This window comes from Salmo trutta, chromosome 38 (genome assembly GCF_901001165.1).
Source record: "Salmo trutta chromosome 38, fSalTru1.1, whole genome shotgun sequence".
NCBI classification, from domain to species: Eukaryota; Metazoa; Chordata; class Actinopteri; order Salmoniformes; family Salmonidae; genus Salmo; species Salmo trutta.
The window spans coordinates 24,294,147-24,311,792 of record NC_042994.1 but is presented as its reverse complement, the minus strand read 5'-3'; the positions used below and the strand labels follow the sequence as shown (position 1 = coordinate 24,311,792).

The 17,646-nt window shown below is 42.1% G+C and overlaps 1 protein-coding gene across 2 annotated transcripts in view; it reads right to left on the bottom strand.

Annotated features, from left to right (window-relative positions):
• LOC115177962 (myosin heavy chain, fast skeletal muscle-like) overlaps positions 1 to 17,646 on the bottom strand; it is a 62,100-nt gene that overhangs the window by 34,504 nt on the left and 9,950 nt on the right. The window contains exons 16-40 of one of the 2 annotated variants that reach the window (XM_029738963.1): positions 17,491 to 17,555; positions 17,313 to 17,400; positions 17,079 to 17,196; positions 16,275 to 16,398; positions 15,918 to 16,054; positions 15,136 to 15,391; positions 14,670 to 14,912; positions 14,151 to 14,327; positions 13,909 to 14,054; positions 13,667 to 13,757; positions 12,555 to 12,944; positions 12,307 to 12,433; positions 12,001 to 12,119; positions 11,661 to 11,857; positions 11,353 to 11,536; positions 11,040 to 11,205; positions 10,595 to 10,719; positions 10,125 to 10,433; positions 9,701 to 9,904; positions 9,438 to 9,563; positions 9,130 to 9,300; positions 7,815 to 7,919; positions 7,623 to 7,718; positions 7,166 to 7,297; positions 6,681 to 6,814 (exon numbers count right to left, since the gene is read on the bottom strand). In XM_029738963.1, the coding sequence (XP_029594823.1) occupies positions 6,794 to 6,814; positions 7,166 to 7,297; positions 7,623 to 7,718; positions 7,815 to 7,919; positions 9,130 to 9,300; positions 9,438 to 9,563; positions 9,701 to 9,904; positions 10,125 to 10,433; positions 10,595 to 10,719; positions 11,040 to 11,205; positions 11,353 to 11,536; positions 11,661 to 11,857; positions 12,001 to 12,119; positions 12,307 to 12,433; positions 12,555 to 12,944; positions 13,667 to 13,757; positions 13,909 to 14,054; positions 14,151 to 14,327; positions 14,670 to 14,912; positions 15,136 to 15,391; positions 15,918 to 16,054; positions 16,275 to 16,398; positions 17,079 to 17,196; positions 17,313 to 17,400; positions 17,491 to 17,555 (3,917 nt within the window). In that variant the 3' untranslated portion in view covers positions 6,681 to 6,793. Of the gene's footprint in view, positions 1 to 6,680; positions 6,815 to 7,165; positions 7,298 to 7,622; positions 7,719 to 7,814; positions 7,920 to 9,129; positions 9,301 to 9,437; positions 9,564 to 9,700; positions 9,905 to 10,124; positions 10,434 to 10,594; positions 10,720 to 11,039; positions 11,206 to 11,352; positions 11,537 to 11,660; positions 11,858 to 12,000; positions 12,120 to 12,306; positions 12,434 to 12,554; positions 12,945 to 13,666; positions 13,758 to 13,908; positions 14,055 to 14,150; positions 14,328 to 14,669; positions 14,913 to 15,135; positions 15,392 to 15,917; positions 16,055 to 16,274; positions 16,399 to 17,078; positions 17,197 to 17,312; positions 17,401 to 17,490; positions 17,556 to 17,646 lie in introns of those variants that run through there. The other variant, XM_029738964.1, reaches the window with a different exon arrangement.

The window sequence follows — 17,646 nt, the reverse complement described above, 5'->3', positions numbered from 1 at the left end:
TCTGTTTTCACTGACTGTGTGGCCTTTATTCCAACCTAAAGGCCAAGCAGTCTGTGGATTCTATTTATAGCCGTCTCATAAAAGTGTGAAGCATCTGCTATGTGTGAAGCCTCCGCTATGCTGACAAAGCTATCTAGGGGGTCACGGAGCTATCTAGGGGGTCACGGTAGTGTGAGTTTGGGGGGTGAATGTAGCAAATGAGGATCTCTCAGCCTGATGTGTCTTGGCTGAATAGCTAGGTTTTGGGCGGCGCGACAGGGTAATATGTTTCAGGAGGGCAGTCGGTACTCGCCAAGCAGCCTGACATCCTTTAGACGTGGTTCAAAGTGAACGTTGACAGCACAATTAATAAAAAGCTTCTGTGTCTGAAACCTGTCTTGCCTACTGCTTAGAAGTGCAGTCACCTCCAAAATGATTGGCACCCTTGATAAAAATGAGCAAAAATACTGTATAAAATAAATAATTCAAATACTGAGCTATGTTGTATGCAAAAAAACATTTTGGGAAATGTTCATATTTTATACTAATTCACTTGCTCAGAGATAGATATTTTTTGAACAAGTCATATTTTCTTCGGAGTGGCTGCATATCAGACTTTTCCCTGACCTTTTTATTTCTTCTGCTGACCAGCTAAAAGTCTTGGAAGCTTCTGCGCGTCTGCGGGATTCTCTACGTAGATTTTTTAACTAGCTGCTGCTCACTCTGCTACCGCTTCCCCATCCTTCCTCCCAGCAAAAATGATCGGTCACCTTTGTCTAATTTAGCATAGTCTACAAACTTCTTTGTCTGTTGTAACAGTAGGCTATTGCTAACATAAGTGTGACACAAATAACAGGCAGTCTATTTAGGCAAGCTATTTATAGTTAGCATATCAAAACACAAGCAAGACACAGACAGGCAGTCTAAACAGCAATTACATTTTATTTTTTCATTCATTGCACACATTGGTTTAAGAGGAGGCAGACAGGCCATTCAAAGTAGGTTGTGTTCTTTTTTTCAGCAACTCAGGCTACGATATGTCAAATAAGAGTAGGCACTGGGCCTGTTCCAAAATGAACTCGCCCACTATCAAAACTCTGGTTTGCGGCTACACGCTTCAGCTGCCCAGAGTTGGAACAGCTACTCTGGTGAATTTCAATCATGCACAGTCTATCAAATCATGTGGTACTCAGCAACTCAGGCTATGATATAAATACTACAGCATCATCACAAATGTAAACGTCTAGTTAAAAGGCAGATTGTTTTGCCCCAATGCAATGTGTAGACTGAGCCCTGCTTCTGCAATATCCTTACTGAAAACAGACAGAGAAGGTTGTAGCTTACATCCTAAATTAGCCTAGAAAATAGATTTATTTTTGGAATGTTCATTCAAATAGCCACAGGGTTGTTCTTTCTGCTGTTCAGAAATATGAGGCAGAGACATTGGCTACATCATCATGTTGATCATATCGGTTGAGGGTTGAGACATCGGCTACATCATCGCGTTGATCAAATCGGTTGAGGGTTGAGACATCAGCTACATCATCTCGTTGATCATATCAGTTGAAGGTTGAGACATCAGCTACATCATTGTGTTGATCATATCGGTTGAGGGTTGAGACATCGGCTACATCATCGCGTTGATCAAATCGGTTGAGGGTTGAGACATCGGCTACATCATTATGTTGATCATATCGGTTGAGGGTTGAGACATCAGCTACATCATTGTGTTGATCATATCGGTTGAGGGTTGAGACATCGGCTACATCATTGTGTTGATCATATCGGTTGAGGGTTGAGACATCGGCTACATCATCGCGTTGATCAAATCGGTTGAGGGTTGAGACATCGGCTACATCATTGTGTTGATCATATCGGTTGAGGGTTGAGACATCGGCTACATCATCTCGTTGATCATATCAGTTGAGGGTTGAGACATCAGCTACATCATTATGTTGATCATATCGGTTGAGGGTTGAGACATCGGCTACATCATTATGTTGATCATATCAGTTGAAGGTTGAGACATCAGCTACATCATTGTGTTGATCATATCGGTTGAGTAAGAAACATTTTAGGACAATTTGTGTTATAGTCTTGGTAAGTGTTGGGTGTTTTAAGAGGGAGTGTCCTCGCCTGTCTTCCCTGACTATTTCATGAGACTCACTTGGCCCCAGTCTCTGTGCCCCAGTCTCTGTGCCCCAGTCTCTGTGCCCCAGTCTCTGTGCCCCAGTCTCTGTGCCCCAGTCTCTGTGCCCCAGTCTCTGTGCCCCAGTCTCTGTGCCCCAGTCTCTGTGCCCCAGTCTCTGTGCCCCAGTCTCATCTAAGGACATCAGCTCCTTCAAGAGTATCAAGTGTCTTTTTTGATTCTGTAAGTTGTTGCTAGGGCAATTGAATTCAAATTCCGATCCTCTACCTAGTAGCCTACTTAATAATTGTTGTTTGAGCTGTCTGATTGGTCAGTACTTGTGACTGTTGCTGTGGACATAGTTTTCAGGCCTGTTTATGTAATTGTCGTGCTAATTCGTAAGCCTGTTGTCATCAAGGGGGTATTTTTCTTCACCTCTGCTAGGCAATCAGCAATTAGACTGAGTACTTGGTGTCTCTCTTATTTTTCAGCAGCAGCTGTAAGCGGCGGTCTTGTCAAGCGGTGGTGTCGTCACCAAAACTAAAACTGTCTCCAAAACAAAGATGTTCTGAGTTATTCAAAGATGTACAGAGTTATTCAGAGGAAGGAAAGAGGGGAAGGCTCTCTCACTTGAGTATCTTCGTTATTTTTAGGTTATATAATTTTGGCTATATTGTAGCTTTGTCAACTATGTGTGTGTTTTCTCTCTCTGTTCTTTCCTCTACTTGTAGGTTTTACAGACGTCCATGGCGCCCCACTGCCCGTGGCTGCCAACCATTCTAATTTAGTGTACCCTGCGCGCACATCTGCGGCCATTTCAGCCTCTGCTGCCCTTTTTGGTCCACGACAGAGACATGGATTACTTAAATGGAGATTTTCTTTTCCCTCTCTCTCTCTCTCTCTCTCCTGTCCATCTCCTCATTTGAATTCCATGCTGTCACTGTAACTCAGCCCCTACCCACTCAACCCCTAGCCCCCCCGGCCCCTACCCACTTAGCCCCAAACCAGATGGGCATGCACCATTGCAATCTTCGCGCTCTCTCTCCCACTACTCTCCTCTATCCTATTATCTCTCCCTTCTGCTAAATCATTCTCCCTCCTAATTCTGCCACTTCAAACCTACTCTCAATCAAATCAAATGTTTTATTCGTCACATGCATCGTAAACAACAGGTGTGGACTAGCAGTGAAAAGCTTACTTATGGGCCTTTCATAGCAATGCAGAGAATAAACAACAGGTGTGGACTAGCATTTTAGAGTGGCCTTTTATTGTCCCCAGCACAAAGTGTACCTGTGTAATGATCATGTTGTTTAATCAGCTTCTTGATATGCTACACCTGTCCGGTGGATGGATTATCTTGGCAAACGGGAAATTCTCACTAACAGGAATGTAAACACATTTGTGCACAAAATGTGAGAGAAATACGATTTTGTGCATATGGAACATTTCTGGGATGTTTTATTTCACCTCATGAAACATGGGACCAATACTTTACATGAAGCGTTTCTATATATTTTTTTCTGTATAATAGTCAAGTCATAGTGTTAAACCAATTGAACTATTTCTAAACAGGTGAACTGGTTAAAATGTCTGGTGTTTTGTGGTGGAAAACTGAGTGGGTTGAGCATAATACGTCAACCCTGTAGATATACAGGCTAGAAATGTTTTAACAATTTCAACAACAAAAAATGTGTAGCTTGCATTCAATTCCCACACCCTGTGTAACGGCCGTAGAAGGGAGTAGACCAAGGCGCAGTGGGTTGAGTGCTCATAATTAACTTTATTTAGAACACTAAACAAAACAAGAAAAACCACGACAGCCAAACAGTACTGTCAGGTACACGAAACACTGAACAGAAAATAACCACCCACAAATACAATGAGAAAAAAAAAACTACTTAAATATAGTCTCTAATCAGAGGCAACGAGCTACAGCTGCCTCCAATTACAGACCAATCCCAAACACTCCCAACCTAGACATAGACAACCTAGAATAAACATAGAAATAGACTAACATAGAACATAACCCAAAAACCCCGAAACACACAAACCAAACACCCCCTGCCACGCCCTGACCAAACTACAATAACAAATAACCCCTTTTACTGGTCAGGACGTGACACCCTGTTGCACACAACAAGCTTCACAAGGGGATTTATGGCTGATTTAAGATGAAATCGTCAACCCTGTTAGAGTCAAGTCTTTTACAGTCAACCCTGTTACAGTCAACTATTTTACAGTCAACCCTGTTACAGTCAACTATTTTACAGTCAACCCTGTTACAGTCAACCCTGTAACAGTCAACTTTGTTACAGTTAACTCTATTACAGTCAACCCTGTTACAGTCAACCCTGTAAAAGTCAACTCTGTAACAGTCAACTCTGTTACAGTCAACTCTATTGCAGTCAACTCTATTACAGTCAACTCTATTACAGTCAACCCTGTTACAGTCAACCCTGTTACAGTCAACCCTGTAAAAGTCAACCCTGTAACAGTCAACTCTGTAACAGTCAACTCTACAACAGTCAACTCTGTTACAGTCAACTCTATTACAGTCAAACCTGTTACTTTATTTGGCACATACTAGGCACATACTATAGTATTTATTTTTCAATTTAACCTCTTGAGATTGGAAAACTTATTTTGTATGAAGTTGAACATGTGCTTCTTATGACAGAATGTTAAAGCCCACACACAGTCTGTTTTGTTCAAATCTTCATTTTGTTAATTTAACGAAAATAACTCCAAATATTTTTTTTTTTACTATTTATTTCCCTTACCCTCCTTTTGCCATTGAAATGCTCAGGGTCCAGTTTCCTGATAGCGATGGAATTTAGGCTTAGGGGTGTTTTAATGATGCATCTTTCCTACAACGGCCGAAGATGTAAAAATGCGTTTCACAAAACACCACGCAGAGAGAACGGTCGCTAAGTGCGTCCTTTGGAGCGTGTGTGGATACTGATATAAGACCGGACGAAAGGGAGCACTGCTCTCGGATCAGTTTTCTCCATTCAAATCTTACCTTTACATTACAATTATTTCACAATACCGACGACGGATCGGCTACTAGAGAGATATTTCCACCTATGGCTGCAACTTTTGATGTGGCTTATTATGTGCTTATGTGCTTACCCAATAAAACGGAACCAAATCATTGCGTACATGTTAGGCTACCCATCATGAAATAAATTAAGACAAATTACAGACAGTAGCCTACAAGTAGCAAAATAGAACTCAATTGATTGATCATGAAATGTATATCAATATGATTGAAATGGGCCTATTTCCGCACACTATTTATATCTGAATGCGGTCATCTCGATTTTCATTTGAAGCGTCGTTTTATATGTTGCTTGTTTGTGTCAATTGAAAAGACATTGCCAACTTTGTATTTGTAGTCAACTTTGTTGTGTAGTTATCATCGGTCACAGAGAAACTGATAAACGAGGATTCTATGTTTACCCGAGATGTGTATAAAGTGATGCAGAAGGGTCAACAAACCCATCTAACGATGTAAATTAGCTGTTGTTCCAGTGTTCGGAGGCAGTCGTTATATTACGAGCATTTTCAAGTGTAACTTTAATAACGATGATTTTGGGAAACAGTTAGTAGATTTAACGATGCTCCTACGAAGGTTATAACGATGAATTTAGCCTTAAGATGCTTTTGGAAACCCTGGCCCAGAACGATATGTGCCGTGATAGCAAGGATACAGTCATGTTCTCAAGACCGTCATGGCTGCGTAACATACGATGCGATCATTGTGGAACTTCACTAAATCGTTCTGGGATAATATTATATTTTACCCAGTTGTTTGGAGGTTACGGTATTATTCGGATCGGATTTTCAGATCGGATGTGAAACGGCTTGAAGACCGTTTTAATAGTTCGTCATGTCACCACTGTTGCAGCAGTCTAAAGCTGGGGGGAGGCATTGTAAATAAGAATTTGTTCTTACCTGACTTGCCTAGTTAAATAAAAAATAATGCAAGTTCTTGCACTTCTTTTTATTAGGGGTCATGGTTCCATCTTTTTTTTGGGGGGGGGGGGTAACTCAGTCTGTCAGAATAGCCACTATGATCACCCATTTCATTCATCTCAACTTCACTGATGTCTCTTCAAGTAGGTTAGGTGGTGATAATACAAACAACAGGTATCCTGAATGATGCCCAAACTTAAACTGTCAGTTATGGGGAGAATGTGTTTGAGTGTGTCTGTTGGTCATGGGAAGAACACTCCTCCGGTCCTGGGAGCTCCATGACTGGAGGTGGAAGGGGGTCTGGGAGAGGGGGCTGGGTGGGGGTCTAGGGGTGGGAGGGGGTCTGGGAGAGGGTGCTGGGTGGGGGTCTAGGGGTGGGAGGGGGTCTGGGAGAGGGGTCTGGGGCTGGAGAGAACACAGGGTCTGGGTGGGGAGCTGGGTAAGGCTGAATACACAGTACGCTATTTAAACCTATCGAAAACATATGCCTGACAAACCTGACTAACTTGAAAGGGTTATTATTTTATTTAAAGTACAATATTTTATGGTATGAAAAAGCTGTTTGCTGAGTAATAAGTCCACAGTCACAAAGGAAGTGTATGTAGATCCACATGTTTTTAATCAATGCTCAACATTTCACCATGAAAATCATATTTTATGCAACACAGGAAAATGGTAAGACTTGGATCTTCACTACTTTGGTCTTGTTTATTCAGCAGCTTCTTTTCCCTGTAAGAAGAAAGATACAATATAATGGAACAGTAATAATAATGAACATGATAAATATATGGATAGAATATAATGGATCAGTAATAATAATGAACATGATAGACTTGGATAGAATATAATGGATCAAGTCTTTAATGCTCAGTGCTCAGCTTGGATTTTAGATGTTGAAGTACAAACTGAATTACTCTTATTAGATTGTTTAGCCCTTCCTGAAATGTTCTTCTTAGAGATCTTCAATACAGTTGAGTGTAAAAGGTCTGTATTGACCTCTGTGAAGACTGAATCATAGGTGGTGCTGATGTGGTCATATCTGAACATGAGTCAGGTACAGGTTTAGCATCAGTTCTGTACCTTTCCAGAGTCACGGGTCTTGGCTCTGAGCTTGTTGACCTGAGTCTCAGCGATGTCAGCACGCTCCTCAGCCTCCTCCAGCTCATGCTGAACCTTCCTGAACTTAGACATGTGCTGGTTTGCTGCTTCCTCCTGGGTGAGGAAAAGAGAGGGAGAGCAGAACATCAGCATTTAAAGTTTGAAGCTTCAGGTAGCAAATTCAAATATTTTTAACAAAACAGATACTGACAGATTTAGGATAACAATGTATACAGGAAGATGGATGATACAGCAGAGGAAGTGAGTGGCAGAACGGGGGATCAAAACGCTGCCTCCAGCACTACCACTAGACCAGCCCCTAGTACAGCAATGTGAAGTAGCACTTCAACTAAACTGTATGGACATTAAGTTTTGTAGGGGGAAAATAAATGTTTTAGAATGTATGCTTTCAGAGTATTTGACTAAGTCAGTGACTCACCGCTTCCTCAGCCTGCCTCTTGTAGGCCTTCACTTTCATCTGCAGCTTATCTACCAGGTCCTGAAGTCTGTTAACATTCTTCTTATCCTCCTCAGTCTGTGGGAGAAGATCAAAGAATCAATGTCACAATAGTTTTATACACAAACCTATCTGTGTTAGAGTCAAGTATGTAAAGAATGCACTTTCTCTTACCTGGTAAGTGAGCTCCTTGACTCTGCGCTCATACTTGCGGACTCCCTTGACCGCATCTACACCTCTTCTCTGCTCTGCCTCCACCTCAGTCTCGAGCTCACGCACCTTTGTGGAACAAATACATTTAGGCAATTGTTTGAGGTGGTGAAAACAGAGGTGGTCTCTTACCCAGTCAAGGAGGCACAATTGTTGTCTTTCATTATGTACTTTTCCAAGTGGTTCCCAAAGTGGGATTAACATTTAAATTTGTAAATGAATATTGCTAACAACAACAGATGAAACTACCAAGGATCTGTGGAACAAGATTAGAAGGTCCAATACAATACAATGTAATATTATTAATCCACTATTTATGTTCTTAACCCTTAGATGTACAACATGGGTGTGGGAGGCTCACAGGCATATTGGTAGGCACAGTACTTCATCAATGATCCTTTTTTTCTAACTCAATTCTAATTGTACTTCTATATCCATTTCGGCATGCATTTATCAGTGTATGGGGGAGTACCAGTATGGCCACTAGAGGACGCCTGAACTCATTCTTTACTTTTAGATTTATGTGTGTTGTTGTGAATTGTTAGATATTACTGCACTGTTGGAGCTAGGAACACAAGCATTTCGCTACCCCCGCAATAACATCTGCTAAATATGTGTATGTGACCAATAACATTTGATTTGATTTGAATAAAATGGCAGTTTAGGAGTCATCCAAGACAACCGTACAAGCCTGAATGAAGAACTAGATTAGTAAACTTTTATATCGAAGGTCTTGTCTCCAACTCTTCTCAACTCCACTACATAATATATAACATGTTCCACAAATGTTTTGTTTGGAATATAAATTCACCGTCATTTAATCTTTAAAACTGCAAAATGTTCTCTCCTCCCCATTGCAAAAATGTGTAGAATTGCAAGAAATAGCCCACTGGGCAAACAATGGTTGAATCAATGTTGTTTCCACGTAATTTGAATGAAATTGCATTGAACCAATGTGGAATAGACATTGAAATGATGCCTTTGCCCAATGGCAAAGTGTGTAGAATTACAGGAAATTAGCTTTAAAACTGCTAAATGTTGTTTCTGATTCCAAGAGGTGACTTTAAAATGTGCTTTCCCAGGGGCCAACACTAGTCCAGCCATGCACTGCAGAAGTAACAGTAAACCTGCATCGAGACAGGTTATCACACTAAAGTAGGAGTTGTGTTGTGATATTATGAGGGGGTCCTTGATGAATTCACTATCACAAAAAGGGTCCTTACATGATCAAATACATTTCCAGCAATCAGTCTTTTAATCCACTCTGCTGGTAACTCACCCTGGATTCCAGTTTCTGGAGCTGCTTCTTGCCTCCCTTCATGGCCAGATTCTCAGCCTCATCCAGGCGGTGCTGCAGGTCCTTGACTGTGACCTCCAGGTTCTTCTTCATCCTCTCCAGGTGAGAACTGGTGTCCTGCTCCTTTTTCAGCTCCTCAGCCATCATGGCCGCCTGGAAAGTAGTTTGTAAAATGTATGCACCAATTGGCACCAATCATAACGTCCTTCTGAGACCTTTGTTGTGCTTAACCAGCCCAGCTACCATTGGCCCTTGGGGACAAATCAAGTTGATGTAATTCAAGGACTCACGTCAGTTATTGCCTTCTTGGCCTTCTCCTCTGCATTCCTGGCCTCCTGGACGATGTCGTCTACCTCTCCCTGCACCTGCACCAGGTCAGTCTCCAGCTTCTTCTTGGAGTTCAGAAGGCTGGTGTTCTGAAGGATGAAACAGGACGATCAAGAGATCACATGGCTGAAATTCTGAAAGTCTGAAAGCAAGGACTGTTGTATTCCAGATGTGTTTAAATGGTATGCTTGGTTGCATTTCATTAGAAATGGCTTTTGACCCATACCTGGGAGTGCAGCAGTCCAACACGCTCGCTGGCATCGACCAGCTCAGTCTCAGCCACTTTGCGGCCTCTCTCTGTCTGCTCCAGAGCAACTCTCAGCTCCTCAATTTCAGCCACCATCAGACCGTTTCTACGCTCCACCATGGCTGCCTGTTCCTTCATGTCTTCTGCAGCACGGACGGCATCATCAAGGTGCAATTGGGCATCCTGGGGTTCACAATGACATACGTTCATTAGGACTTGTGGAAGTAGAGGTGATAGGATCGATCAGTGATAGAAATGTTCATTGGTAAGAATTTCCCCAGTATCGCTACCTTTAGTACATAAGCCACTCTATTCAAATCCTCTGTTCTTTTCTTTTCTCCAATTCACAAACAAATCTCTAGCTATGTTCAGATTTTTGAGCCTGATGTCCCAGTCCCTTTACCTTGAGCTGTCCCTGGACGTTCCTCAGCTGTTTCTGGGCCTCAGCGGCCTGCCTGTTGGAGTGGCTCAGCTGGATCTCCATCTCGTTCAGGTCTCCCTCCATCTTCTTCTTCACCCTCAGGGCATCATTCCTGCTCCTGACCTCAGAGTCCAGGGTGCTCTGCATGGAGTCAACCACCCTCTGGCTGTTCCTCTTGATCTGCTCCATCTCCTCGTCCTTCTCAGCAATCTTCCTGTCCACCTCACCCTTGATCTGGTTCAGCTCCAGCTGCACACGCAGAATCTTGGATTCCTCGTGCTCCAGTGTTCCCTGGACAAACAGAAGCAGTCAGGCCAATTGTGTTCAATACATTTGGATGTAGGAATTAAATATATATGACTAAAATAAACTCCAATACAGGGATCATTGGACTGTAGCTGGCATTGGCTAGTGTAACACTCCTTTCCCTATCAAACAGCTGTAGTTTGTACCTCAGCCTCCTCCAGAGCTGTCTGGATCTCAGACTTCTCTGTCTCCACGGTCTTCTTGGCCTTCTCCAGCTCATGGATGCTCTTGCCAGTCTCTCCAATCTGCTCAGTCAGGTCAGAGATCTCCTCTGCACACACACACACACACAGGAGTGGTTAAAACTCATGGGATTTTCAGTGGAAATCACCAATGTACTGAAGTTGACATTGAATCATAGTAACCGTTAATTAATTAACAGCACTTCACACGGTCTTGCAAATCTAATTGCCCTCCACATCCTTGGGTTGTTCAAAGGAATAGTGATCACAAGTAAAAACATATATATATATTTTGAACTGTACATGAAAACTCTGAAATGGTGTGATAGTAGTTTTGATGATTGCAGTTCACTCCATTTTCAAAACACTAGTCAAACATGAGCCAAATAGAACTGCTGTCAATGCTCACGTTGCAGGTTCTTGTTCTCTCTCTTCAGAGTCTCCAGATGATCCAGAGCCTCCTCGTAGGAGTTCTTCATCTTGAAGAGTTCAGTGCTCATAGAGCGAGCCTCCTTCTGAGCTCCTTCCAGCTCAGCCTGGCCCTCCTCATACTTTTGCTTCCACTCTGCCAGAACCTAGGAGAATCCATGAGATTTTCAGTAGAAGTCATAGATGAAGAGTTTTGAATCAGAAATATATGCTACAATTAATCATATAGCAGATAGAAAATATCACCTTACTACAATTGATCATACAACAGAAAATTAGGTTTTCATTTTCACCTTGTCAAAGTTCCTCTGCTTCTTGTCGAGGTTGGCGGCCAATGTGTTGGCTCTCTCAACATCAATCATGAGGTCCTCCACCTCTCCCTGCAGCCTCTGCTTGGTCTTCTCCAGGGAGGCGCACTTGGAGTTGGTCGCCTCAATGGTCTCCTCAGCCTCCTGAAGACGCTGGGCCAGCTTCTTCCTGTTGGACGACAGAGGTCGGTTTTACAGTTTGAAAGAAATGTACATCATATATTTACCCCATCATATACCCCCCTCACCATCAATACCCTGTATTTTAGTTTTTTCTGTTCCGTGCGACTCACTTGGCCTCCTCCAGCTCCTCTGTGCGCTGGATAGCATCAGTTTCATACTTAGTCCTCCACTGAGCCACCTCACTGTTGGCCTTGGACATGCCACGTTGCAGCTCTGCCTTGGCCTCCTGCTCCTCCTCAAACTGCTCCCTCAGGAGGTCACAGTCATGGCGGGCAGACTGGACACCGTGGGCCAGTGCATTTTTAGCCTGTGAGAAAGAAAGACAAGGAGAGATTAGAGAGATAGTCAAACAAATGAGAGGAGAAGATTCTGAGGTTGGTTTAGTCAACGTCTATATGAAGATATTGCTCTAAACTCTGTGGTCGGTTGAGTCCATTTTGGGTTCCTTACCTTGACCTCCTCCTCAATCGCCCTCTTCAGCTCCTCCACCTGCTGAGTGAAGGCCTGTTTTCCTCTGGTCAGCTGAGACACCAGGGCTTCCTTCTCCTCCAGCTGGCGGCCAAACTCACCTGCAGGGACAGAGGGACATTTTGTTAATAAGATCTCTGTTCTCTAAGATTGAAAATGGATTCTGAGGAATCGTAGGGCAATGTTAGGTGGTGAATAGTACAGTAGAAACTATGTGGATATAGCCCATAATACATGCTGTGTTCTACTGAAAGAAAGCATTGGCTTGTTGTTCATTGTTGATGGTACCATTTTCTGTCAGGAGTCTGGCCCTCTGTCCGCTGATGTCATTGACCTGGCGAACATTCTCATCATTCTTAGTCTTCAGCTCACTCAGCTGGTCCTCAAGAGTACGGCACATCTTCTCCAGATTGCCCTGTTAGTGGAACATGTACCATCATTACTTTATTCATGTGACTCCTGTCAACTTCAGTTCACTTGAATGTTAATGTAGTTGACCCTCCTCAACACTTCTTGACCAAATCATCACTACTCACCTTAGCCTTGGCGACGGCCTCCATGTTGCTAGAGAGGTCATCAATCTCCATCTTGTATTCGCTCTTCTCCTTCTCCAGCTTCTGCTTGACGCGCTGCAGGTTGTCGATCTGCTCCCCGAGCTCAGCCACACTATCGGCCTGCTTTTTGCGCAGAGCGGCAGCTGTGGCCTCATGCTGCAGGGTGGACTCTTCAAGATCACGACGCAGCTTCTGGAACTCAGCCTCACGCTTCTTGTTCATCTCAATCTGAGCAGCAGTGGCGCCTCCGGCCTCCTCCAGCCTCTCGCTGATCTCCTCAAGTTCCCTGGAGAGATCAGCCCTCTGCTTCTCAACCTTAGCCCTGGCAGCACGCTCAGCCTCAATTTCCTCCTCCAGCTCCTCAATACGGGCCTAGAACAGGGGGCAGGAGCAGGGGGGATGAACACTACAAAACAGTTGAAACAATTGAACCTCACAAAATAATAATAGTATGTATATTTTGCATAAATGTGTTTAATGCAAAGCCAGTTAAACTAATATATTCAGGAGACACTGTCCCATGCAGGAGCCAAACCTTCAATGGTAAGAAACTCCCATAGAGTTAGACAGAGGACTCTAATAACCCATTTTAACGTGAATATTGTCATTGATGCCTTCTACCATTAAGAAGTAATCAACTGGGTGGGGATTCCTATGGGTTGGGTGCAATCATCCAATGATCAGATTATTGACTTCTTCATATTTGGTTTCCTATGGTTACTAAATGTCTTTAAGCTATATCACCGCCATCTAATGGCCGCAGTGAAGGAGTGACACACAAGACTTGGTACAGGACTCCAGCACTTCAGGTAAATCACCAATATTAATTTACACTTTTTTCAAACACAAAAAACATTTGAAAAATTACTACTTATAAAACTGAGATGTCTATTCTGTCACAAACGCCATAATGGTAAAAATACAAAGATGAGACCTCTATCTAACTCTATGGAAGAACCCTCTTTACAACGGTAAAAAGCACCAGCAAGAAAAACCTACTGAGCCATCAGAAGTCACACGAACAAATGTGTCTGTTTATTTCAGGAAATTATTCAGTGTGTCTGGAGCTTAGGTCCCTATATCCTGTACTGTACCTGGAGTTCCTTGATCTTCTTCTGCAGCTGAGCTCCCAGAGACTGCTCATCCTCAATCTTGCTGAGGAGCTGGGTGGTCTCAAACTCCTTCCTAAGAAACACAAATATGTTTGTTTTCGTTCGATAGTGAAAAAGAGAGAGTATCATAAGATTCACTTTGCTTTTCGTAATTCATATTTGCAAGAATTAGTCAAGAACAAACATTATAGCAGGTAATACTGTAGTCATTTGTTTGTGTTTACTTTTTGATTTTCTCATCAGCTTGCTGCTTGTCATTCTCCAGGTCCATTATGGACTCCTGGGCCAGTTTCAGATCTCCCTCCAGCTTTCTCTTGGATCTCTCAAGGTCCATACGGAGCTTCTTCTCTTGCTCCAGAGAACCTTCAAGCTAGAAGATAAAAACACATATATTGTTCAAATCTAAACAACTGAAGATAATATCATCTTACATGCTATCGTGGCCAAAATGTCCAACTCCACTCACGTCGTCCACTTGCTGTTCCAGCTTGGTCTTGGCCTTGGTCAGAGTGTTGACTTTGTCCTCCTCTGCCTGCAGGTCATCCAGTGTCTGCTGGTGGGCCTCTTGGAGGGCTTTCTTCTCCTTGGTCAGCTTGGCAACACTCTCATCCATAGACGCCATCTCCTCTGTCAGGTTTTTAACCTGTAAATGGCCACAACAAAGTTATACTTCACCATAAAGGGGAGATTTAGTTTGTTATATATCTCATTTAGATTAGAACTGCATCAACAATTACTGTACTATATATTCAACACTAGATGTCAGTGTTCATCATGCCAGTGTACTGAACGGAAGTCATAAATGAGGGGGAGCAGAACATGCAATGAATGTTGGGAGTACCCCGCAACTGAAATTCTACTATTGTTTCTTACTTTTTCCTGCACCCACAATACAACTTGAATTCCATTTCTGTTAAGCTATGTTTTGATTTGATTATTGATTTGATTATTGTTTGGTTAGACTGTCTATGGTAAGACACAAGACCTTGTTTTCAGTGGCGTGCTTCTCCTTCTCCACTTTGGCCAGGGTGAGCTCCAGGTCATCAATGTCCTTCTTCAGCTCAGAGCACTCATCCTCCAGCTTCCTCTTCTTGGCAGTCAACTCAGCATTGATCTCCTCCTCATCCTCCAGCCTCTCGGTTGTCTCTTTGAGTTTGGCCTCCTGCTGGATCTTGCTCTTGATGAGCCCCTCACACCTTTCCTCAGCATCGTTCAGATTCTCTGAATCCTAGTTTCGGAACAGGAGAAAAAAATCATAGGCCTGACTTTGTGTATCAAAATATACATTTTAGTCAAAAAGGTCAGAGCAAATCAATAGAAATTCATGAAATATATACAATATATAACATGGGCAATAAAAATGTGTGAGTTAGCTACATACTTCACAGTGTGTGCATGTGTGTATTCATTTGTGTGTAAATGTACACATTTGAGGGTCGTTTTTCACTCACAGATGCGACTTGGAGCGCCAGGTCGTTCTTCTCCTGCATCAGGGCCACCAACTTCTCCTCCATTTGCTTCTTTGTGGCCAGAGCCTTGGCCAGGTCTGTCGTCATTTTCTCATAGTTCTCCTTCATGTTGGCCAGCTCCTTCTCAGTCTCAGCGCTCTGCAGCAGGGGCTTGATCTTGAAGTACAACTTCATCCATGGCCAGGTTTTCACATTCATGAATGAGCGGATGTTGTACTGGATGGAGTAAATTGATTCTCTGGTCGACAGAAAGGATAGAGTGGCATGGTGAGTGACATGCTTATAGCTACATTCTGGGATTAGAAGAACAAGAAAACCGAACACCCCGAACATTTAAATGACAATTGAACAGGCAAATCCTAAACTGCAGGTATAAAAGGCAGAATCCTAAATTGCTACATCCTTTTTTGGACTTATAAATTAATTAAACCCCAAAATAAGCTTGTTTTACTATAATTTTGGTTAACAATGTAAATGTAAACAAACACTGTATGGACTCAAAACAAGCTTAAAACGATAACCAGTCGTGTCTACCAATTTGAGAGTAGTTGCATTTCTCCAGGCCCATCCCTCAGCTGTTTACCAAAACAGAGACGGGGTTCCCTCTTTGTTAGTGTTTCAATTAAGGATTCTAGCTTTAATAGACCATTATAAGACGTACTTTCTCATTCTGAACAACTCACAGCATATACAGTACGTAATCATAATGCATTAGATACAGGTGGTTGACAGAAAGCTTTGCCAAGATGTCTACTATTCCTCACCTCCTCTCCATCATCTTGCTAAACTCTCTCCTCATGAGGAATCCACGGCTGAGAGCCTGGACCATGCCGACCAGAGTGGCCAGCTTCTCGTCTCTCATCTCCTCCAGGACACCCAGCAGACCGGCTTTGAAGAACACCTGAGACACAGGTTAACATGGTCAATGGAACCACAGACGGTGACAGATAGAAATGTTGGAATCAAAAGAGGGGAACAACACCACTAGATTGATTTAAACAACATTAACTTTGATATGGTTACAAACATACCATGGGATATGTTGTTTCTAAGTTGTAGGGTTTAAATTATCATTCAAGTTGTCTTTTGTTGTCATATTTTGCTGGGGGTATTTGACTGACCTTGGTGTGTCCAAACTTGTAATCGTCGTGATTCACATCAATGGACCCAAGCAGCTTCTCAGAAGCCTTCTTGTTGTCCATGAACTGTCCCTCAGGGATGACACTGGCATTCAGTACTTTGTACCTGAATGAGGAGACAGTGTTAAAATATGCGAAGTTTTAATTGGTTGGTTATACAGCCAGGTCCAAAATGATTGGCACCTTTGATAAAGATGTGCAAAAAAGACTGTATAAAATAAATAATACAAATACAAAAAAAAAATAATAATAATAATTAAAAAATATATATATATATATATTTTTTTTTAAATGCATGAAATCAAATGTATGCATTCACTACTGTAAGTCGCTCTGGATAAGAGCGTCTGCTAAATGACAAAATGTAAAATGTAAATGTATGCCCCCAAAAATATTGCTGTTATTATTTTATACTAATACAAATGCTCAGAGAAAGAGACTTTTGTTTAACAAAGTAGTACTTTTTTATACAATATACACAGCGCATTCGGAAAGTATTCAGACCCCTTGTCTTTTTCCAATTGTAGGTTGGTTATACAGTCAAAATGATAAAGATGAGAAAAAAAGACTAAACAAATCAAACAAAATTATTATTATTTTAAATCTCTTTCTCTGAGCAAATGTAATAGTCTAAAATAATATAATTGTCACAAATGTTTGACAATACAATATAGTTCAGTATCTTTATTATATATTTGCTACCTTTCTGGTCATCTTTATCAAAAGTGCCAGTCATGTTGGACCTGACATGTGCGCGTGTACGTGTATGTATTTGGGTGCATGTACCTCTGTTTGAAGTCAGCATAGAGGATTCTGCTGGGGAATCCCTTTCTGCAGATCCTGATACCCTCCAGTACACCATTACACCTGAGCTGGTGGATAACCAGGAAGTTCTCCATCAGACCTGGTAAAACAAAACAAGTCTCTTTTAATACTCATAAACAAGTTAAAGATTGGGATTGTTAAGGTTACTGGTACTGTACTGATAAGATTACATATTTAACTCAATATTTATTGTACCTGGAGTCTTTGACTCGTTGGGGATCAGGCAGCGCACAAAGTGAGGATGAGTGCTCCTCAAGTTGGTCATCAGCTTATGTAAGTTCTCCTGTAAGAGGGTTACAAACCATTTTCTCAGAAATAATTTATAATAATTGCACCTTTTAAAGGACTGAATCTACACATTTCAAAAGCTCACCCTGAACTGGGAGGACACAGTCTGCATGGAACCACCCTTCTTCTTGCCTCCTTTCTTGGCTTTATCTGTTAAAATGGGGAAAAGTTAAAGATAACTAGAAAAGTACATTTCCTAGAGTGGGTGGAATAAATAGAATTATAATAAGAGTATGTAAGA